The sequence below is a fragment of the Mastigoproctus giganteus genome, chromosome 1 (genome assembly GCF_048544385.1).
Source record: "Mastigoproctus giganteus isolate SK-2022 chromosome 1, ASM4854438v1, whole genome shotgun sequence".
Classification (NCBI taxonomy): domain Eukaryota; kingdom Metazoa; phylum Arthropoda; class Arachnida; order Uropygi; family Thelyphonidae; genus Mastigoproctus; species Mastigoproctus giganteus.
The window spans coordinates 52588180-52613052 of NC_143575.1; the positions used below are offsets into that span (position 1 = coordinate 52588180).

A 24873-nucleotide genomic window follows, 5' to 3' on the forward strand; every position below is an offset into this window, starting at 1 on the left:
TTCACAATTTCATATTTTTTCTCTATCGACTGGCCATAAGCCTTGCCGGGGAAACCACGGTGGGCCGGAGGCCGGTGTAATTTTGACCATAAACCATACATAGTATGAGGCCACTGAATTTTCCCGGGTAAGAATTTTTGACCCAGTCCGTCTCTGTTTATCGATATTGCTTTTCTTTTTCTCTCTGAATCTGCAGTGTCTTCACCAGAGTGCTTCCTTTTCACACCTTTTAAGTATTTTACTCATTTTTAGGAAATAAAGCACAATTACAAAATGAGGAGGCACCCTTGATACACAAAGAAAGCTGCGCGTGTGTAGCAACTGAATAAACAACACTGTAAAGGCAGAGATACACTATTAACACCTCACATTTTACTAAAGCACATTTCTGGGGGTTACTACCATAAAACAATAAAAACAATTTCCAGTTGTGTTTCTGCTAGTGGAATCTGTTATAAACTGGTAGTAAACTCGATCTAATTGCATTTGCGATTATACCGATAGCTGGAATTGTGCGGGTTTTTATGTTATTATGGCGAAATGTTTTCCCCCCTTCACTGATATAAAAATCATAAATACATTTTCAGAATCTCCTCTTCATTTCTATCGTGTTGAGTTCGGTTGGGGGTGATCTGCGTTCGACTGCCATTTTTTGTAAACACAAAGGCGAATCGTGCATAAGCAAATTCGGTTCGTGTTATATAAGATATCGTTCCCCTATTTATAAATCGTGTATGATCGAATTCGTGTAGTGTGAACACGTGTTATACAAGGACTGACTGTATTTTACAGTGGAACAGTTTTAACTTTGAGGAGTGAGATTTCTGAATATGTGCATGCTTGATTTTGATTGGCAAGGGAGGATCTGACAGTGACAGCCTCTGTGGAGTGAATTTATGTGGAATTTGTAAAATTGAAAATGTATATAAATGCTTTTAAACATTAATTTGTTCACACAAGCCAGAAGGTTGCTTCACTCCCCCTGATTTGTCACATGAACCTGAATTATACATTTTTATATTTTAGTTTTTTTAGTGGGAGGAAACCTGCCATACCCCCTTCTAATAATCAAAAGATGTACAAAAATTATATTATATTATTTTATTATTATCTAAAAACAAATTAATAAAGCCATAATTTATATATTTGATTATAAACAACATTTCTTGTCCAATTTTTTTTTTTTTTTTTTTTGATTTGTTTTCTGTTAATACAAAGAGATTTTTAGTTGCCTTCACTCTACTTAATGCAACGTACAATTTATCCATGCGAAAAACATGGTAATGTTAAGTCGACACCAACCTTAGATAATGTTTGACCTTGACTTTTGTTTATTGTCACACTAAAAGTCAATTTCACAAGAAATTCTGTTTGTTGAAAAAATGAAGTTATATTCCCCTTCATTTGAATGCATATGAATCTGTGGAATACAGTAAGACCCCCATAACCACGGGGGATACGTTCCAAGACCTACCGTGGATGGCTGAAACCACGGATATAAGCGAACACCTGCTGACCCCATTGTGATTTTCGTGATACAACGTGATTTTCTTGTAAAGAGAATAAAGTTTAATTGATAAATTAAACACACAGTAAGACATTACCAACATTAAATATGGTAATAATAAAGTACAGCAGACTCTTGATTTACCGGGAAAATTCGACTCCAAATTTAAAAAAAAAAAAAAAAATCAACTAGAAATCATAAAATTCAAGTAATAACTAGAATAGGTGTAAACAGATATTTTGCAAGTCGAAAATAAGTGTCAAGAACCGGCATTATAAGTCATCATTGGGAGATTAGTGTACCTATTACTTGCAACCCCTGCTGGCTTCACACTGCTCAAAAAAAAAAAAAAAAAAAAGAGACAAATATTTAGTTTGACTTAATGCATTGTGTCGATTGTTGTGTTTCGTCACCGCAAAAGGACAAATTTTGTTTCGTTATTTATGTCAGGGATGTCAAAATTTTTTTTTTTTTTTTTTTATAGTAACTATTTTTTTTTATTTATTTTTTGTTTAGAAATCGCGAAAATGATGGGCAAATGCAAGAGCTTTCAAATTATACAAAAACTTGAAATTATTCAAAAGTTTGAAAACAGTGCATCTGTTAAAATCTCTGATGAACCGTTATGTTGGTGACCAAACCATATGCGACATTTTAAAAAATAAAGGGAAGCTATTCGATTTAAAATCAACATCGTAAAAAATAAAGGGAAGTATCATATTGGACACGCAAGTAGTATGTGTTAAGTTTTTTCGTTTTTTTTTTCTGTGGTTAACCCCGGGTAACTGAATCAGTGGATACTGGGGCACAACTGTATATGCTTTTGATCCAGCTCTGTCACCTATGACGTGTTCCCGAACCAAACATTTCTTCCTTATTTCCACTATACGTAGTCATTTTTTATATCTAAGTTTCTTAAAACCATAACAATTGCGTTTACCTTTAATAGTAATTTATGCGGAGTTAAACCTGAAGGCTCCAGAGAATAAAGTGTTTCTGTTGTTACAGAATCATATTCTTCAGCATTTCAACTATCTGGCATAATTTGGTCCGATGAATAAACAATTTTCAATTCTCCTGGAATATTAATTTCAGATAAAACTTTTTAATTTATCGAACAGTATTATTTTTTTACGGCTAAAATTGCACATTGAAACTTTTCTTCCAAAGAAATTTTGATACTTCCAAAAATGTCATGCATTAAATCTCATGAACTGCGAATATTTTCAGGAATCTCTATTTGATCATGTTTGTCTTTTACCATTTTATAATTTTTTTCTTTTTTTATCAGAAATTGGAGTAGTAATATCAACAATATGTATTTCATTTTTTTTTGTTCTTTTCGTATCTTTCCTTCGTTAATTGTGAAGCCTTTAACTTATTATAATGGCTTATAATGTTTTCTTTGATACAGGATTTTTAATTGCTGGTTCATACTCTTCAAGATCTTTTATTTTCTTCTCAGCCTTTCTAATACGATCTTTCTCTTTTCTATTATTGCCATTATTAACAACATTGCTAATAGCTGAAGAAACTTTTGAAAAAATTGAATCGTTGCCTTGAGACATGTAGAATTCTAAAATTAAACCCCACAATTAACAACGGCCGAACTGTCAACATTGTGTGATGTCATAACGCTACTAAATGCTGTCAGTAATGAGTCATTGCTGTGGTATATGCAGTATAAGAGTGACATGCCTAGGCGTGGTATTTGAGACAGACCTGTCAGTCACTGTTGTAGTATGATGCAATAACAGTTAGCCCTGCCTTGCAGAAAGCAAAAAGTGTGCACATGAAAAAGCACTATTTTTCAAAATATTCTTTTATATATAGATTTTGACTTGGATGCTGAACATGGATGCTGAGCCCAAAAAAATTGGGCTCCACACATCTGTTGTATTACTTGTACAATGAACTTAAGGCTGTGGTTATATGGCAAGCTTAGAGCATTAAAGTGAAATTAGTATCAGATTTTTTTTTTTTTTTTTTTTTTATTATTCTGATTTGAGAAATAGAATGAGGAGGGACTTGCCTTTCTTATGCAATAATGCACTCCACATTTGGAATCTGAGTTCTACAGAATTTGAGAATTCATAAGCCCAGATTAGACACCAGCTAACAGATGATTTTTGCCATTAGTTTTCAAAGCTATTTTGCTGTTGCCATTTTTTATAAACTGCACCTATAACACTACCCAACATGATTTTTCCCTCCAGCAAATCAGTGGTTGTTTCTGGTCAAGCTTTATGTATAGAATTTAAAATCAATCATAAAAATTTCCTATCACGTCTCAGTTTTAAGATATAGATAGATAACTGGATTATGTACAAAGGTATCATTACTGTTTGAAATACAATTTTTAAACTTATTAACTTTTGGTTGGTTTTGTTTATTGGGCTAAAAGTTAAGCAAGTACATCATTACTGTTCTTGAAATATAGTATATTTCGATTTTCATTCACTTTTCCATGACAAGTCAGTATTTTTATTAATTTTATTACACCATTCAGCTGTTCAATATATAGTGTATGATAAACTATGCTACAAGAATTCACCTTCTGTTCAATTTTACCAATTGCTTTTACTGTGGCGCCTCCATAGCCAGGTGGGCAGGAGCAGTAGTGCGTAGCACACGCTTCTTGATTACACCGGGGTTCAAGCCCATGACCAGCAAATACGGAGGATGTTGAAAGGTCAGGGAATGACCACCACATATCTCCGGAGCAATATGGCCTTAGTTGCTAATGCTCCTAAAAACCAAATAACAAATAACAAGCTTTTACTGTTTTTAGGTTAATGCATTGTTAAAATGGAGAAGACAAAGCACGGAACTTGAGTCAATCACCCAGGCAACTTCTGCTACGTTTGTGGACACAACCCAAAAAACTCAGAGGAAGAAAATATACAATGTCGCAAAAGTTTCATATTCATTGTACTTCGGCCGCAAGATCGGTGACTAAGAAAAAAATTGGGCTCCACACATCTGTTGTATTACTTGTACAATGAACTTAAGGCTGTGGTTATATGGCAAGCTTAGAGCATTACCTTTTGCCGTCCCTATGGTGTGGTGCGAGCCCAAGAATCATTTTGATGACTATTTCTGCATGAGAAAAATAAAAGGTATTTCCAAAAAGAGCAAGCACTGCATCAAATATCCAAATATCCCATCAGCAATTAGGCCAGTGCCACACGGTAAAGAACTGCTAGTACCTGTGCCACCAAAATCTTGGTTGTTGTTGTTGTTATTTGGTTTTTAGGAGCATTAGCAACTAAGGCCATATTGCTCCGGAGATATGCGGTGGTCATTCCCTGACCTTTCCACATCCTCCGTATTTGGTGGTCATGGGCTCGAACCCCGGTCTAATCAAGAAGCATGTGCTACGCACTGCTGCTCCTGCCCACCTGGCTACTGAGGCACCCAAAATCTTGGGTAATTGGAAGTAGTGATGAAGGTACAGAAGAAATAGTTTTACCAGATGTCGCAAAATCATGTACTTCACATGATTTGAACTACGAGCCAGAAAAAGAAAAGGTCCCACAATACATTGAACAAGACGAATTAAGTGACTTGATCAGAGACTTGGGTTTACCCAAAGAGAAGGCTGAATTACTCAGATCCAGACTACAACAGTGTAACTTATTTGCCAAAGGTACAAACATTACAATATACCATAAGGGAAATGAAGAGTTTTCAAGTTATTTTGCAATGTTCACAATACCTGTTCATTAATGTCTCAAAGTTAAGTTTGAAAGCAGTATTGCTTCATAATGGAAATACTTTACCATCAGTTCCTCTTATTAATGCTGTTGGCCTGAAAGAAACGTATGGTAGTATGTCCCAGAGTCTTGCTACTATACGTTACAATTGACTATTAGGATGTGGTTACAAAGGAACTAGATGCAAAAAATAATTTTGATATCATATATTTGGATTTCAGGAAAGCTTTTGACACTGTTGCTCATGGAAGACTATTGTACAAATTGGAGCAGAATGGTATTACGGGTAAGTTCCTACAATGGCTAAAAGGATGGTTGAGTGGGAGAAGACAGAGGGTGGTAATTAATGGGTGCTGCCCTTCGTGGACTAATGTTATTACTGGAGTCCCACAGGGTTCGGTGTTGGATCCTCTGTTGTTTTGTATATTTATCAATGATATTGATGAAGGTATATATCAGGCTTAGTTTGCAGATGATACAAAGGTTGGCAGGGTTGTTAATGACAGTAATGGCAGTGTGCTACTGCAACAGGATCTTGATAATTTGGGCAGATGGGCTAAGAAGTGGCAACTGTAGTTTAACCTTAACAAATGCAGAGTACTGCATATGGGTAGAAATAACCCCAGAGAAATGTACCAATTGTGTGGTACTACACTTAAGGTGGTAGAAAATGAAAAAGACCTGAGAGTAATTGTGCAGTCAGATATGAAGTTTTCTGAGCAGTGCACACATTCTGCCAGGGCAGGTCATCGAATTTTGTCAATGATATATAGGAATTTTGCTAGCAGGGAAAAGGAGGTGATTGTCCATCTGTATAAGACAATGGTCAGGCCATGCCTTGAGTACTCCGTACAGGTCTGGAGGCTTCATTCTAAGGCGCCTCCGTAGCCAGGTGGGAAGGAGCAGCAGTGCCTAGCACACGCTTCTTGATTAGACCGGGATTCAAGCCCGTCACCACCAAATACGGAGGATGTGGAAAGGTCAGGGAATGACCACCGCATATCCCGGAGCAATATGGCCTTAGTTGCTAATACTCCTAAAAACCAAATAACAACAACAGCTTCATTCTAGGAAGGATGTAGATTTGCTTGAGCGTGTACAGAGAAGGGCAACAAGATTGGTGAGGGGGAATGAAAGGATCTTCTTACTAAGAGAGGCTTAAGTTCTGAAAATTGCAGTGGCTGGAGACTAGGCACTTGCACAGTGATCTGATTGAGGTGTATAAGATCTTGAATGGATTGAGCATGCTGAATTCTGATGGGATCCTTCCACTTGTTCAGATTACGAACCGAAGGGGGCATAAATTCAATTTAAGAAAAGACAGATGTAGAATAGATGTGCAGAAATTTGCCTTTAGCCAGCAGGTGGTTAATTGCTGGAACAAACTTCCATTTGTCGTTGTGGAAATTGATAAGTTAAATAAATTTAAGGAGGAACTGGACAGGCATTTGGAGGGAATGGTGTGATTTTTTTTTTTTTTTTTTTGGCTGATGCTGCATAAGCTCATACACTTGCTGTATTGCATCACATGCCACTACTACTACTGCTATGGTTTGGATATTTGTTGTGATCTCAAAGTGATTGGACCGCTTGTTGGGTTGCAAGGTGGTTTCACTAAACACTGTTGTGTTTCCTGTGTTTGTGGGATAGTCTTGCAACAGCCAAACACTACGTCGTCGTACAACACTGGGACAAGCGAGGTGAATATATTCCTGGCAAAAGCAATGTAAAATATGTTCCATTGGTTTATCCACAAAAGGTCTTTCTTCCCCCTTTACACATCAAGCTTGGACTGATTAAGAATTTCACTAAGGCACTGGATAAAGAAAGCAGAGGATTCGCATATTTACTGAAAATGTTTGCAAAGCTGAAGAAAGGAATTTTCATAGGTTTTCAAAGAAGAAAGCTCCTAAAAGATGAAAAATTTCAAAGAAACCTGAATAATGTTGAATTGGCTGCATGTAGATCTTTCAAGGCTATGGTACACGGATTCCTCGGAAAGAGAAAGGAGAACTACGAGCAACTGGTGACAAACTTGCTGAAATGTTACAAGAACATGGGGTGCCGAATGTCATTGAAAATGCATTTCTTTCATTCCCATATGGATTTCTTTCCTGAAAACTTAGCAGGTGTCAGTGATGAACAAGGAGAGCGCTTCCGCCAGAACATATCTGCAATGGAAAAACGATACCAAGGTCGCTGGGACTCTGGCGTGATGGGATGTTACTGTTGGTTCCTTAAATGGGAAAGCAAACTGGAGTATAAAAGGAAATCATTGAGTGGGAAACATGTCTTCTTCTTCTTCAAGAGGACTGTTTCAATTTATAATGGGTTTCCTCAGCCTACAAGTCATTTCTTGTTAGGAATTTTTTTCCGCCATAAAGTGCAGTTCAAAGTGTCTTGGTCGGTTAAGCCTCAGGTTGTCATGCACTCCCGTACTCCATCCATCGATGTTCTCCTAGGTCTTCCTCTTTTCCTTCTTGCAGGAGGTATCCATTCCAGGATAGCCTTTGGATATCTGTTTTCTTGCATCCTTTTTACATGTCCATACCATGTTAGATGCTTTTCTTTGATGGTGTCAATAATAGTCTTTTTCACTTCCATTTTTTTCCTTATGTCTTCATTCCGTTTTCTGTCTCTTCTAGAAGTTCCTGCTGAGCATCTCCAAAAATCCATTTCTGTGGAGAGCAATTTGTTTTCCACTCACCTATTCACTGTCCAGGTTTCCGCTTCATACAATAGAAGACTTTGTACAATCGTTTGAAATATAAGTTTCTTTGTTTTATTTAGGATCTTTGAAACATGTTTAAGTAACATATATTGTGTATAATAATTATAACCATGTATGCTGATATTGTATAAAAACAAGGAATTTAAAAAATGCATATAACTTTTGATGTAGACATGACAGAAGTAAAAGATTGATACTTTCATAATCAGTACATTAATTTTGTTTAGAATAACCAACTTTCGTTCCAGAGATATGAAGAAAAAAAATTTAGTCGTGTAGTGTAATTATTTGGAAACATAAATAAGAGGTGGTAGTACCTTTAAGACAATTTGTACATAAATAACATGTTATAGCAACATTTTTGAAACAATATTGAAAACATTTGCTTCAGAAAGTTCCAAAAATTTATTTTACTGATACATTATAAATTCACTTATCGATGAGTATATAAATATATGTATATACCTTATTAGACCCATCCATGAAAAACAAATATATGTATGTACTCCTCACAAAGTTAAATCAAATAGTTTCAACAGAATAGTTCGAACACCAGGTGTATTCTGTACACATGCTTTTTACCATGTAATCCAAAAGTCTCGTAAATATTTCTGAATTCTTTTTTCCCAACCATGTACAGATTTCTTTTCTGTATACGTACCGTAGAAAAGTGATTAAGGTTAGTGGTTGTGTTGCCCTTTTAGTGGCAGCCTTTTATAAGGCTTATACTGAAACAATGTGCAATTATTACGCTCAAGGATGTCCCAGACATTACATTTACTTCATAAAAAATATGTATAGGTTATGGTAGAAATTCTAGAAAACTGAAAATATTACAGAAGAGCAAGACATGGATGACCCCCCCCCCCCCCAATTTAAGTTTGTTGTTAGATGAAACACTCTTCTGAGCTAAAACTTTACTTCTGAAACCAGAAATTTTTTGCTGTGTTCTCAGTGACAGGCAGAAGTTTTTGTATGATAAGAGATATGTGGTGACTAATGGTTTGCGTTTCTTTGAACAAAGTATGATTTAGGTTTACCTTTTTGGTGTTAATAAGTATGCATTCTGGTCCATAGAGAATGAAGAAAACAAATCTTATTTTGAAACATTATTGAAAAAAGGATGGTAGTTTTTATGAATGTGAATGATAATGTTCCTTTGTTTGAATGAGGTAGCCCACTGTTATTTTAAGGAAGACTTACAGATGAAGGATTTCATATCTTTATAAGGCTCAATGCTAGTGCAGTTGGAGGAGAATTCTTTCCATTTTGTAATCAAGAATATTCTTCTATACAGAGTTAACATGATTGTAAAATAACTGTAAAAGGAAGCAGTTGTCTGGTTATGGTTTAGCATTATTGCAGAATTTGAACCTTGTACATCAGAGGCAGGATGCTCTAGGGAGATAAATTGTAGCAGTTTGCCTTTCCCAGGAACTTGATATTCTATTCTAAAAGTGGTTTGTGTTTGCTTGATGATTTGATAAATAAATTCACTTAGTTTGATAAATAAATTCACTGACTGCTATGATACAGATGCATCACTGCCAAAGATGGAACAAATGGAAGAGGTGGTCCTCAATAAGAGATATGGCCACCCCTAATGTCGATGCAGACCTTGCTTTGCCTGTCCATACTTAGAACAATGTTGTTGATAAGTTCTTGCAGTAACATCGTCCATTCCTCTGTAAAGATTGTGGTTGTAACCTTTAGAAATAGTGTTGGTCTTTCAGTTTTGCACACCAGTGTAGTATATACACAGAAAGGGCTATTAATTCAAAAACCTAATACAATATTGCCTGTATGGCAGTGTTGGTGGTGGTAGAAAGTATGCATAGTAGGAATTTGCCTCCATTCTTCCTCCAAAGCAATTTTCCAGAGCCAGTTTGGAAGAAGGCTGTTTTGGTAACAGCCTAATCAGCCTTCTTCCAGCAATCCACTTCATCCCACAAGTGTTCAATATGGTTGAGGTCTGGATCTGAGCTGGTCAGTGGAACTTTTCAATATCATTATCCACAAATCCCAAATCCTGTATGACATGAGGCATTGTCTTGCATATTGATAACTTTCATATTACACCAATGGAATGTACAAATTAACTGAAATAGCCCTGTACTTCTAGACTGTCTTCACAGACTTCAGGGGTAAATGGTATACTGCTACAGGAAGCACGTCCTTGCCAGTCTCCCCACCCAGACATGTCCATGGGAACAAAACATTTTGTAGCAAGATTTATCACTCCATAGCACCTTCTGCTTTTAGACTCCATAAACATTGGGAATGACACCACTCCAAATGTGATTTTGCATTGGTGACCATGAGTTTGTGCTTATGCACTGCTGCTCTGCCATTGAAACAAGGCTGTGTGGCCCTCTAAGGATAGTTGATCTACTGGCAACATGTTCCATGAGTTAGTGAGGCTGTTAAGCCTTTTTGTTTACATATCATCTATAGTTGATCATTTTTCAATAACCTCTGCCATATTACATTTTGGGAGGTTCATGCAAGTTGCAGTTGCATGCACAGAAAGGTAACTGTTAATCATGCAGGCTTCCATCATACTTCTGCTGCACAGAGACCCCCGAGAGTGATATTGGCTTGTCTGAGCTGATGTTGCTTGCAAGGGGAGGACTTGTGGCATAATATACAGTATTTGTTGAGGGACAGTTTTAAATACTGTAAACTTTTATTTATATCCTTCCATTAAAATATCAATTTGTTTTTGAATACTTTTATGTTTATTATCATCATATCCCTTATGTACATACCATTGTTGCATGAGGTGGCAGAAAATCAGTAGGAATCAATCTCCAAATATACTTTTCAATTCAAAATTAAATTTTCTGGGTGGTGTGGAACCTTTGTGATGCTATTCTACACCATACTTCTGATTCTTGGATAGCTTATCCAATTGTCACTCTTTGTTGCAGAAATACACCCCCCCCCATTTTGAATTGGTTTGGGTGTTCAGTAGGAACAGTTTGTTTGTTTGTTTGTTATTTGGTTTTTAGGAGCATTAGCAACTAAGGCCATATTGCTCCGGGATATGCGGTGGTCATTCCTTGACCTTTCCGCATACTCCGTATTTGGTGGTGACGGGCTCGAACCCCGGTCTAATCAAGAAGCATATGCTACGCACTGCTGCTCCTTCCCACCTGGCTACGGAGGCGCCCTCAGTAGGAACAGTAACATGTACCTTTTGGTCAAATATTGACATCTTTGAAACCTAACATGTGCATTCTTTCTTGAACAATGTGTCCATGAATAATTGCCTCTAAACTTCCAACACAATTTTAATTATGTTATAATGCTGTAATTAGTCTGATTTTCAAAACCAACTCCTCAACACGTTTGAGGAGCTGAATTTGGAAATGCACAGCTGTCACAGATGTGAATATGAAATGCTCACATGACTGCTGTCAGTTATGCCTGAGAATGCAATAGGTTGCATCACCCATATATAGGTGCAGATCATTGAGAAGCTAATTAAGAATTTAACAAATTAAGTGCATGTGAATATGAGATATGTGTCTTCCTTATATTGTGGGGAAACATACAGTATATGGTCTTTTCTCTGTACTGTCACTTAACTTGCAAGGAATTTCAGCCAGTTTCATTTTCTCTTTTAACAAATTTTGATGGCACAATGCTGTTCTACACGGTGCAGCACAGTCTGACACCAACACATACTGCTTCTAAGTGCAGAGTGTATGGCTATTTATTAGGAACTGAGAGCCATGTCCAACCAATTTACTGCAATGAATATTGTTCTGGTGCACACACACCTGTTTAAAAAAAAAATAAAATAAAAAATTTCCAGATAAACCTTGAACTGTTTTCATATAATAATATAGCCAGTTATGCATTTCTTGTTATTCTGTTTCTTCTGTGTAAACTTGTGGCTAACTTTATGCTGAAATACTGCATTTATACTTTTTTACTGCATGTCTTGAATATTGCATACTATTTATATTTGCTTCCAAACTAGTTCCTGAAGCTGATGCTATTCTTTCCTTGCACTTTATCTAATTTCCAGAATAAATTAGTTTATTCTAATTAGTTTACAATTATTGTTTGGCCTGCAGCACTCCTGTATTAATCCTTTTGATTTATGTAATATCACATTCTGATCTCATGTTTGCCTAATCCTTCTGCTAATTTTGCTTCTTTGCCATTTAAGCTTTTCGTATTAATGGCATCTGTCTTGATGGCTGTTCTAGCACCATGTTTAGCACAGACTTAGTTCACTGGTAATCACACAGCTGGGATCTTGTTGGCCCAGGAAGGCACATGTTCTTATTGTTTCATCCTATTTTAGTGAAAAGGTTTCAGCCTATAATTTATCTAGTTTAGTTGGCTTAGTTTCACACTGGCAATTCAGTAGGCATCTCACTGACTGCCTTACTTGAGAGGTCATGCTGTGAGAAGGGGCAGAGCAAACATTAGGTCTCAGCTCCAGTCAAAATTACATATCTAGCTTAGATGGTGTAGGGATTTCCTCCTGTTTAGATAGCCTTTAGCCCTTCAGTAACCTCATAAATTTCAATATATTTCAATTAACAGTAGCCACTGGCAGAGGTGGAAGTGATTCTTGCACTGCTTCTATTGAAATAAGCAGAAGCCTGAAAAACAAGATGCAGGATATTTCAGAGACTGCTGGGAGTCATTGCAGTACAAGTAAACACATGGGTTGTGTTAGGGTAGCTAGGAATAGAAACAGGTGCCTGTATACCTGCGTGTACACCAATGCTAGGAGTTTCATAAATAAATTTGATGAATTTGAGGTATTGCTCAAAACATCAAAGGCAGATATTGTTGGGATATCAGAGACGTGGTGTCACACAGATATAAGGAATTCGGAACTGGAATTTGGGGAATACAATGTGTATAGAAAGGATAGACAGGACAGGAGGGGTGGAGGGGTTATGCTATTAGTTAAGAAACACATAAAATCCAAGGAAGTGAAGCCAGTAGACATCGATGGACAGGGCGGTGTCGAGTCAGTTTGGTGTGACATAAGCATAGGGAAATCAAAATTGAGAGTAGGAGTGTGCTATAGACCTAATGACTCTGATGAGTATAATAAATATTGTACAGGGAAATAGAGTGGGCCAGTAAATCAGAGAGTCTTATAATGGGAGATTTTAATTTCCCAGATATTGACTGGAATTTGTGGGTTGGTCACTCACACACTAGCAAGGCTTTTGTGGATTTATTGGATGATTGTTTTCTACATCAGCATGTTCGTGCGGCAACAAGAGGGAGCAATACTCTTGATCTGATTATCAGTAGTGATTCTTCATGCATTAAGAATCTGCAGATAAATGAACCACTAGGTGGCAGTGATCACAGTGTGTTGAAGTGGGATTTACTCAAGGAGGTAACTACCATCAGAGGTAAAGGGAAGGGTTTTTGTTTTCGTAAAGGCGACTATGATGGTCTGAGACAGTATTTAAATTCTATACAGTGGGACCAACTGATGATGTTACCAACAGCAAACTCAAAATGGGAAGCATTCAAGGAACTAATCTTGGAAGCTACCAGGCTTTACATACCAACTAAGAAATATTGTTCAAGGTTTAGGCCTAAATGGTTGTCAGATGAACTAATGAGACATGTGGCAGAGAAGAAAAATGCATGGAATACATACAAATTAATGGGTGACATGGAAGCCTATGATAGATATAAGTTGGTCTGTAACCAAGTCACAAAGGAGATTAGGCAGGCAAAGGCAGACTACGAAAAATCCTTGGCAAAGGATGCAAAGAAAAACAGAAAAGAGTTCTTTACCTATTTAAACTCAAGAAGGAAAGGGGACAATATCCAGTGGACATTGATGGTTCAACAGTTGAGGATCCTGCTCAGGTGGCTAACAATCTAAACGAGTATTGTGCATCTACATTCACGCATGAGGAGTTATTCAGGAAGGAGAATGACGTAGGTAAAGTAAACATTGGCGGTGAGCTAGATGATTTTGTAATAACTGAGAGGAAAGTGGAGGAGAGATTGTTGAAGGTAAACATAAAAAAGGCACCTGGGGTGGATGGAATCTATCCAGTTATATTAAAGGAGGCAGCAAAGGAAGTAAGCAAACCCCTAGCCATAATTATGAGAGCTTCTTTGGACTCAGGGGAGGTACCCATAGACTGGAGATGTGCAAATGTAACCCCAATTCACAAAGGAGGATCAAAGTCTGACACAAGTAATTATAGACCTGTTAGTTTAGCTTCTGTTCCAGGTAAATTAATGGAGGCACTGGTTAAAGAAACACTGCAGGATCATCTGGACAAGAATTCAGTTATAGCTCAGACGCAGCATGGTTTTGTTAAGGGAAGGTCTTGCCTGACCAATTTGATTGGATACTATGATGTAATCACAAAAGAACTGGATGCAGGGAATAACTTTGATATTATATATTTGGATCTTAGAAAGGCTTTTGATACTGTTGCACATGGAAGACTGCTGCATAAATTGGAGCAGTGTGGCATTGGAGGCAAATTGCTGCTATGGATAAGGGGATGGTTGAGTGGCAGAAGATAGAGAGTGGTAATCAATGGACACTGCTCAACGTGGACTAATGTTATTAGTGGAGTTCCTCAGGGTTCAGTGTTGGGTCCGTTGTTGTTTTCGGTGTTTATGAATGATATTGATGATGGTATATCAAGTTTAATGTCCAAGTTTGCAGATGATACAAAGGTTGGCAGGGTTGTTAAGGACACTACTGACACTATGCTACTGCAACAGGATCTGGAAAGGTTGAACAGATGGGCTGAGAGGTGGCAAATGAAGTTTAACATTGACAAATGTAAAGTACTACATATGGAAAACAGTAACCACAGAGCAATGTATCAACTCTGCAGTACTACACTGACAGTGGTGGAGAATGAAAAGGACCTGGGGGTAATTGTGCAGGCAGATATGAAGTTCTCTGAGCAGTGCAGACGAGCTGCAAGAGTAGCTCATGGTGTCTTGTCAATGATATACAGGAATTTTTCTAGCAGGGATAAGGAGGTGATTATTCCTGTTGCGCAGGTCTTTTCTCCGTTCTAGTATAAACTTGCTAGGGTTCCAACAATTCTCAGTTATGGTGTGATGTGTCAGTTAGGAATAAATGTTCTTTGCAAGAGTTACACTAATATTTGCATCCGGAGAAACCTGGCTTTCATGTAATCGTCTAGTAGTTAGTTAGGACAAATCCCGTGTTCTAAAAACTTACTCAGATGGACGTTGAGCAAATCTGCAACATCAAGATCGCGTTGTGATTATTTTCACCTTTGACTCCTTTCTATTTGATTAGAATCAAAAGCGCCGCCTTAACAGTTCTTTATCAGTAATCCATTCAAAGAAATCATGTGTCATCAGAGAGTAATCAATAGGCAAAAATTAGCAAACAAAACATGGTTTATTAAACATACTAAATCGTTACAAAATACAGTTAGACAAAACAGTGTATAAGTCTTTAGTAAAATAGCCTTGAGCTTTTATACCTTTACATATTTAGGTAACCAACGGATTAATTAATAATGGTATGGGTTTGCAAATTGTTATGTTCTTCATGAACAATCGACAGCCAAAGTGCGTTCATACATCGCGTAGCTGACGAATATTACACCACATTGGTGGAACATGTAAGATTGTAGGCCATGATTAATATTCAGTCTTACTATTTAATTATAATATTCAGTTATAATATTTAATTATAATATTCAGTTTTAATGTTAATTAGGATTATTCAGTTTTAATATTTAATTATAATTAATTCTAATTAAATAACGTCCGGTATTCATGTACAAGTTATAGTATCTATTAAATATGAAATGCTAAGTAAAATAACAAAACTCTCATCAAAGTATGAGTGTGCGTGAGGATCGATGTCTTTAAGCACATAAAAAATATATAAAAGGGGGGGATGGAAGTATGTTCGACTTAGCGCAATTAAGTTCCGTTTATAATTAAATAACGAGGGTTAACTTACCCGAATAATTCAGCAACGCCTCAGGAACTGTAGTTAAAGGACAGTAGTTCATCTCGATTCCTTCCTATATCTCATTAACGAGTTTTTAGCCTTCTTCTTCTTCCGACTTTTCGTTTCCCCTTCTTAAGAATATTTTCTTCACATTCTAAAAAAGATTATCATTGCGACGGCTCTCTATCTTAACAAAATCCTAACTCAAACTCCGCTAACTGCCCTTACAAGTCACAGCTCTTTCACTGACCAACTCTCACTGTCCAAGGCTCGGCTCCAACTGCCTCGAACTCCGACTTCAACTATTCCCACACCCTAACTGTTAACCGAACTTCCTTCCCCCCTATTTCCCTTCTAGTTAGTTTCGTCAAACGGAAAAACATCTGGGGAACTGTATTTTTACAGCGTTCAGACTCAACCGAAAATCCGATTTATGAAAGTCGTTGAAAGAATTACATGTTTGTATGAGGCTCGCCCAAAAGCCAAAACGGACATAAAATCGTCTACTCCGACACAAGAAACTATGAAATAATAAACACTCTGCTGATGCCTGAATCAAACACAATACTAGTAGTGTTCTCCGAAAATCTAACTCCCCTGTTTTTATGACTAGCGCCGCGAGTTTTCTGTTTTCGGTCAACAATACACTCGGACACTTGCCCGCTCCAACGAATAAATAACGTACGGCAGGCGTCGGACGGTGGTTTTGGAATTTCGTGGGTGCGGCTCTGCTCCCATGCGAAAGCGAAAGTAATTCTGCCTTCTCCGGCGAGGTAAATATCGTATGACAGATACAGTGCAGCAAAAAAGTATGAGGCCCTTGTGCTCTCTAAGAATGTACCAATACGGTTAAAAATAAATGCATTTTTAACATTCCCTTGTATAAGGTAATGGTTAGGCCACTTCTTGAGTACTGTATACAGGTCTGGAGGCCTCATTTCAAGAAGGATGTAGAGCTGCTGGAACGAGTACAGAGAAGGGCAACAAGATTAGTGAATGGAACAAAGGGTTGCTCTTACGAAGAAAGGCTTAAGTTTTGCAAATTACAGTCTGGAGACTAGGCACCGGCGAGGTGATCTGATAGAGGTGTATAAGGCTTTGAATGGTTTGAGCATGCTCAATGCCAATGGGATTCTTCATCTTGCTCAGAATAATCACCTCAGAGGGCATAAAATCAAATTGAGGAAGGACGGATGTCGGATAGATGTGCGGAAATTTGCATTTGGCCAGCGGGTGGTTGGTTGGTGGAACAGACTTCCGTCACTTGTTGTTGAAGTTGATAGCCTAAACAAATTTAAGGCTCAACTGGACAGGTATTTCGAACGAATGGAGGGATGAAATGGGAGTGGTGTTTTTTTTTTTTTTTTTTGGCTGATGCTGAATAAGCTTGCTTTCTTGCATCATATGCCTCTACTAATGCTAATGCTAATTTAAAATGAAATCTAGGACAGCACTTTGGAACATGAGCACCAGGAAAATCTTGAATTGAAGTGGATTCTTGGAGATCATATGAGTAGGGTACATGAAGGAAATACATTCTTTTCTCTTGAAGGGTCTCAACTGATGTTAGGTGTATGATGAAATTCTAACATGCACTTACTGAATTCATGGAATATGAATTGAGGGATAACTTGCTTTTAAGGTAGTAGTTGAAAATGTGCATGTTCTCTCCCACAGAAATCTTCTAAGTGATAGAGATGATATAAGTGTATTTTCTTATCTGAAAGCAGTCAGTGTTTACATATCCTTTAATATATTTCTCAGTATTACACACACATACAAAATCAGTCCAGTGCCTCAATATATGAGGTGTGGCAATAAATTTCCCAGACTGGTGCTGTTGTGGTCCTGTTCCATGAGTTTGAAATTAAATGGAAGTGGAGGGTGTGTTGTAGTTCAAACTTCCACCAACAGATGTTTGCAGAGATTGTCCAATGGGCTGACAGGTTGCAAGTAACAACAAGTTTCTTTAGTAGTGTTAATGTTCTATGTCACATGCAATGGAGCAACAAATGAATATCAAATTTTGCTTTAAAATGGGAAAATCTGCAACCAAAATGCTAAAAACTGTTTGTGGTGTTGAAATTGTACCAGTTGTGAAGTTTTACCAGTTTGTTTCAATGGTATTAGCATTGCAAAGATGGATGTGAGAATCTTTGCGATGAATCCGAGAAATGGGCATCCATCAACCTACCAAAATGAGGACAGAGTTTCAGAAGTTTGAGAAATTTTGGCAGGAGATCATTGTTTGATGCTCAGAATGATTACTGATGAGTTGTATATGAATAAAGAGATGATTCGTCAAATTATTCGTGAAGAGTTAAGGGAAAGGAAAGTCTGTGAAAAATTTATGCCACACAGCATCCGAAGAACCACAAATTCGTTCAGTAATACAGTAAGTCCCTGACTTACGTAAATTTTTTTCCTCTCAAATTTTTATTTTATTTATTTATTTATTTATTTTTTTTTAGGACTGTAAAGATTAAAACAGCAAAAAAAAAAAAAAAATTCAATAATGACGAGCTGTTATTATTTATTTGGTTTTTTTTTAGGAGCATTAGCAACTAAGGCCATATTGCTCCGTGAATATGTGGTGGTCATTCCCGACCTTTCCGCATCCTCCGTATTTGGTGGTGACGGGCTCGAACCCCGGTCTAATCAAGAAACGTGTGCTACGCACTGTTGCTCCTTCCCACCTGGCTACGGAGGCACCATAATGACGAACACGGTATGCACAAATTGCACAAGTGAGATATGGAGTAACAAGTTTGCGAAGCTTAAAAAATAGGAATGAAGAGAAGATTCTAAAAATTTATTTGTTTTTTTATGTGACTGAAGATATCTATGTAAAGGGGACACACATTTCACTGTAATAGCATAAAAACCCACAGAATTCCAGCTATTGGTATTATTGCAAATCAGTAAGATCAAGTTTACTACCCGTTTATATGAATTGCAGTAACAGAAAAGCCCAAAAAAACTGGAAACTGCAAATTATTATACTACAAACTGCAAACACTCAACTATAGTGACCTTGAGAAATGTGGTTTAGTAAAATGTGACCTCAAGTGAGGTGACAGTAGTGTGTTTCTGCCTTAACCCTGTGAAGTTCTTTACAGAAAATTTCATTTCAACCATTATCATGGTGCTGACTAAGAGAATAAGTGACAGCAGTACTAGTAAATATACCAAGAAAAGGAAAGCGATCGATTTGGATCAGAAAATTAAAATAATAAGGATGTATGAAAATGGTTAAACATTAACAAGTATCACAGAGAATTTAGATTTGTCAGTGTCAACAGTGAACACAATAATAAAGGATAAAGACAGAATATGAGAAGAGTGAAGGGCTTGGCAACAATGAAGTGAACTATAATAACCAAGGCTACGAAATACATATCAGTACAATAACATGGGTTTTTTTCTTTCTTATGTGCCACTCTGGTTACTTCACCACTGTCCTCAGATAAAGTTTTTAATTGAACTAATTAAAAATATATAACTATTTTTATATACATATAACTAATGTATAAAAATATATAACTATTTTTCTTCATTTTTCTGAGGATATTGTGGTTTTTGTAATTTTGGCATATCAGGGATACATTGACAATATTTTATTAGTCATTCCCGAGTTATATAAAACTCAACTTACATTAGAAGTCCTGGAATGTATCTCTTACATATGTCAGGGACTTACTGTACTTCTCAATATCTGATTATTCTCATGATAAATTTTAAATGAACAAAAATCCTACAAATGAGAGATGTGGTACATAACTCTGTAATTTTCTATCCTTACGTTGCTGTTTTCATGCATAGAACAGAAAAATTAGCAATTAGTTAAATATTTTAGTATTTGTTTTTCCATTTAAAATAATTAGATAATTTTTAAAGACATGTTGTTTACTTAGTTCAATATAATCTTATTTTTTTTGCATTTAGTAATTCATGATGATTTTATTGCTCCTTCAGGCAGAAATATCCAATGCTTTTTGATGAACCTATTCTGCTGCAGGCTAACAAATGGCATGTAGCTTGGGCCAGGATTTCTGGACCTAGTAGTGATTGTGGATCAAGTGGCCAATCTGTTGTCACTACTGAAGATCAGTAAGTATTTTTTATTTTAACTTAGTGGTAAATTATTTATTTTAACTTAGTTTATATTTTAAATAAGTTTACTTATTTTACATTTTAACTTAGTGTTTATTTTAATTTAATGTATTAACTCAATGTATTAACATTAAGTTAAAACCTATTTTTATTGTAATTACCCATTTTTGTTGTTAATTGATAAATATTGTCCCTTATCTGGATACAGAAGTTGTTTTTGTTAAAGATTATTTTATCTAAAAACATTAACAATAAAATTGTTTGTTATATATAAAATAGTAAACTTATTAGATTTTATTATTGCTAAAATAAGGAGTTTGTCTGGCTTAAGAGGAAGGCACTGTAATTGCAAAAATAAGGAGTTCATTTGGTTTAAGAGGAAGGCACTGTTATTAGATAGAATTTCAGAGGATACTAACATAGAAGTTAAATATATATTTTAAGTGAATTACTGCATTAGGCTAATCATGGAGATCATTCTGTTCCCTCCAAAGCTTGGTCTTATGTCCACTTAGAGACAAAAAAGATTATCCATGGTTTCCTCTGATTGATTTAATGCTTAAAATCTGTCTGTATTTAATTTATTGTTAATATCCACTGCAATCCAGTTATTGGTGGAATACACATATAATGGTTGATTGTTATATAATATCCTTCTCTCCTAAAATTGAACAGAAATGATATGCCTTGAGTTCCATGCATTGTTTGCATCTCTTACTGCGACATTGTTTCCCCTTGTTGTTGAAAGAAGTGACTAAGCATTTTTTAGAGGGGTTATTTAACCTACTGGTAAATAACACCAGATGCTACTGACTGATTTGAAAGTGTCCTTCTCTAAAACAAGTCTTACATTCCGAAAACAATCAGCAGTTACTCTTATGTCCAAGAAAAATTTTTGTACTGCAGTTGTCATCATGAAAGTAGTGTTGAATCATGAAATATGGGCATTTCTGCTGCAAATATGGGAGGAATTTATTTTGCAGTGCCACCACACACACACACACACACACACACACACACACACACACACACACACACACACACACACACACACACACACACACACACACACACAGTTATCATTTCAGAAAATTACAGTGATCATTTCTCCAGTTGCAATTGCAATGTAGAATTTCTGTTACTGTCAGTTAGACTGCTTCTCCATGGCAGCCTGGCACTTGGCATCCAGATTGAATAGTGATCATGGTGACAGTTTTAGAGATGAGAGCATTCATTGCTGCATCAGATTTAAGCATTGCCTGACATAGTTTGAAATGAGTATTTCTGGTTGGATCACCCATCCAGTGGAAACTATTTATTTTGAGATCTTGCAAAATTGCATGCACAGAGCCCAGAGATATACCAATATGTTGCAAAATCTTTAAACATTATAGGTAAATCATAAAGGATGATTTACTTATAATGGCAACTCGTGAAGGCATTCACAATATGAGATATACTTAAATGATGCCAATTTTGTAACTACTGAGTAGTCGGCTACATGTAAACATGATGCTATAGCACAAACCTATATGTTAGTTAATTTCTTCGTAACCTGAGGCTATTGCCTTAAACAAATTATGTAACTTATATTTATTATTGGTGAGTTTTGCTGATAAAATTGCCCATTTGTTTTGAAAAAGTATTCAATAAATTTTTAAAGTTTTTTGATGTAATATTTATTTTGTATTGTATTATTGATGGAGTATATTTTCCCCCCCTGTTGAAGGGTAGTATTTTATTTTAAGAGCTCAAAGAAATCTAATAATGGGACAGATGTTAATGCAGGACAAATACCACAGCTGCTCTATAGGTAAGTGTCTGTTGATTTTTAATGCATTTATTTTGATACATTATATATTGAGAAATTCATTATTGATTGAGTATAACAAAGTCTGTTTTTCTGGATAAACACACAATAATATAGTGCATGCACATATGGAGGATTACCTCATCATTAATAACCATTTGGTAAGCTATGCCAGTTTGTCTGTAAGAGATAAAAATTGCAAATTAAATAAGGCAAAAGTTTTTACAGATAGTGTAGCAAATTGCATATATTCAAAAATACTTTGAAGAATATGATTTTAGTGTGCAATATCTATCTTAATGAATTTTTTGGATGGCCTTAACATCCAGTAAATTCATTAAGATAGATGTTCCCTAAGATCAAATCATTGTGACTTCAGATCCCATTACAACAAGTAATTTAGGGTAATGCACCATCCTTGCTGATGCCTTCCAGAAACCACCAAAATTCTTTATTTGTATGCAGAGTGTTTGTATGACCTTCTACTCTACTGAGGAAAGGATTCTAATATTCTGGACATTTATTTGTGTAAAAAAACTCCTGCATATCATTATTGTTAACAGTATGTTTTGTTTGTATTCTAAATACTTATGTAAATGAAACTAGTTGACAGTAGTGGAAGTATAAATGAGAAAAATGCAATATTTTGCAGAAAAATTGATAAAAGTCAGTGATATTTGGTATGGAAGTCAGCAGTACCTCATAATTCACATTGGAGTTAATGTCCCTTTATCCTATAAATCAAAAAATGCTTATGAGACTAAGGCTTATGAGAAAAGGAGATTATATTCTCATCTCACAAGATATTTTTGTATAAAATGTTTTAGTACTATAAATATATTTTATACATATTGATTGCTCATTGATTCTGCTAGGTGTATACTGGGTAGATACTGGATAGATATATAGCAGTTGTTTTGATTGTAAAGAGTATGGTATAAATTAACTTAACTCATTCAAAAGTGAAAGTTGGTCACTGCACTTACTCACTCTCTCACAACATTTTGCTTTACTACTTTTCATAATTGTTGTACGAAAGAATTGTAACGAATTGTTTTTGAAAAACAAAAATATCTTCTTTCCTTTCTTCAGTATGTATTGTATCTGCTAACAAAAAATCAAGGAAATTCATCTATTGGAAACCACAGTGGAAATGGAAGAAAAAAACTGATCACTACAATGCACATTTCATAAAAAAAAGTTTGCTTTATTGTAATTGTTTTTAGAGGACTATATCGGAACAGCAGTTTCCTGGATGTATATTTGATCTTCTTATGAAATTTCAAGAAAATATTTCTATTCATAGCTGCGTTATAAACTTCGAAAACTTATGTCGAAGGAACTTTGCATGCATCTCACCTGGTGTTCAAATGAAAAAATAAAAAAAATATATATATGCTACGAGTAACGATTGGGAAATTTTAAGTAATTGTTACTGAATACTTTGATATTTCCTTGATATGTATGATACCATCAAAAAATTTCAAGAGAAAAATTAAATTTTGATTATCACACACGCCCGAAAAATTCACCAAAAAGTGTCATATTCGGATGCTTTAATTCCATTCTGAGCTGCAAATGTAATTTCACTTCTCTTGCACTGACAGAGTAGTTTCCTTCATTCGGTAAAACACCGACAGAGTTTTACCGAATGAAGGAAAACAGGATTCATTTTCCTGAAATTTCCAGTTCCCTTCATTCACTTGGGGGAAAAATACTCCTTAGGGAAGGAAGTCCCCCCTTTCTAGTCTGACCCTAGGGGGGGGAGAGAGAGAGAGGGGGGGGAGAAATAAAAATACCCTTTTGGTGGGGAGAAGGCCAGGAGATTGTCAAAGGTCCAGAGCTCTAACTTTCATTTATTTTATTTATTATTATTATTATTATCTAATTTTATTATTATTTATTTAATTTTTTTTTTGCTTATGTTGTTCTAGCAATCCATCCTGGCTTGGGGCTTCCCTAGGCTGGGATAGTCCTCTTCTTTTCTCCTTCCCTCTCTTCATCTTATACAAGTTTTTCTTTCCTCCCTGGGAAACTCGTTCCCCAGGGAGGAGGGTGTGCAGATAGTAGGAGAGACCTTGCCCTCCTTCTGCAAGGGACGAGTACCTGGAGGCAGTCGCCCAGATGATCACTGTTCCAGGTAGCCAAAATTCCAAAACACAACATCACAATACAGAACACATACATAAGCTCACAAACACTTTCCTGTCACTTTCTCCCGTGCGGGATGAAAAACATTTTTTCCTCTCTCTCTTGCCTTCCTTTTCATCTATCTTCATCCAACATGAGATATTCCTATGTGGGATGAATTTTTTTTTTTTACATGACCCACACTGGCCTTACCTTGACAGTGTGTAAAGAATAACAAGGCGGATATGAACTTTTGTTCTAGGAGCCGCCCATACAAAAGCATTTTTGCATTATAGCTCCGTTACAATAATTTGCTTCGTTCTTTACGTTATTGCTGTAGCCAACGATATCGGTGTGCACGACGTTTCATTACAGATGCTGAAGTTCTAATTAGTCATTTCATCCTAGGATGCGGAAGTATTAATAAGTCTGATTTTGGTCTGGTGCTCATTTGAGAAAAAATCCACAATAATACCTCTGGAAATATCAGCAAGTGAACTGCATTATACGTTTCAAACATCGCTGTATAGCTTGTCCTTGAATACAAATGAATACAGTTACTTTCCTTTGAGTGACTTCATGTTTTTGCCTTGTACAGATGTTTTATTGTGGACACTTCCTTCCAGTCAGTAAAATCATCAGTAGTCATCCTTTATTGTACCTAAAGTAATTTGTTATGTCGGGGGAAATGGTTTTTGCTCCTAATTGATGTAGCACTTTTGAATTTTCCCAAAGTGGATTTTCTGAACAAATTGTAAATTAGGAGGACAGTAAAAGAGTTGATAATTGGTGCCACTGGTGGGCAGCATTTCAACAAACAAATTTTCTGTTTATACTCCGGGATGACCACATGGTCAGAGGAGATCCCAAGATAGAGAGAGAATACAAGAGACAGCGCCA

The 24873-nt window shown here is 36.2% G+C and overlaps 1 protein-coding gene across 4 annotated transcripts in view; it reads left to right on the forward strand.

The window, feature by feature from the left end:
• Positions 1-24873, forward strand: part of hiw (MYC binding protein highwire) — a 1043263-nt gene that overhangs the window by 374289 nt on the left and 644101 nt on the right. For all 4 annotated transcript variants that reach the window (XM_090372846.1, XM_090372865.1, XM_090372875.1 and 1 more), the window contains exons 28-29: positions 19896-20030; positions 21763-21846. In XM_090372846.1, coding sequence (XP_090228972.1) covers positions 19896-20030; positions 21763-21846 — 219 coding nt within the window. The remainder of the gene's footprint in view (positions 1-19895; positions 20031-21762; positions 21847-24873) is intronic.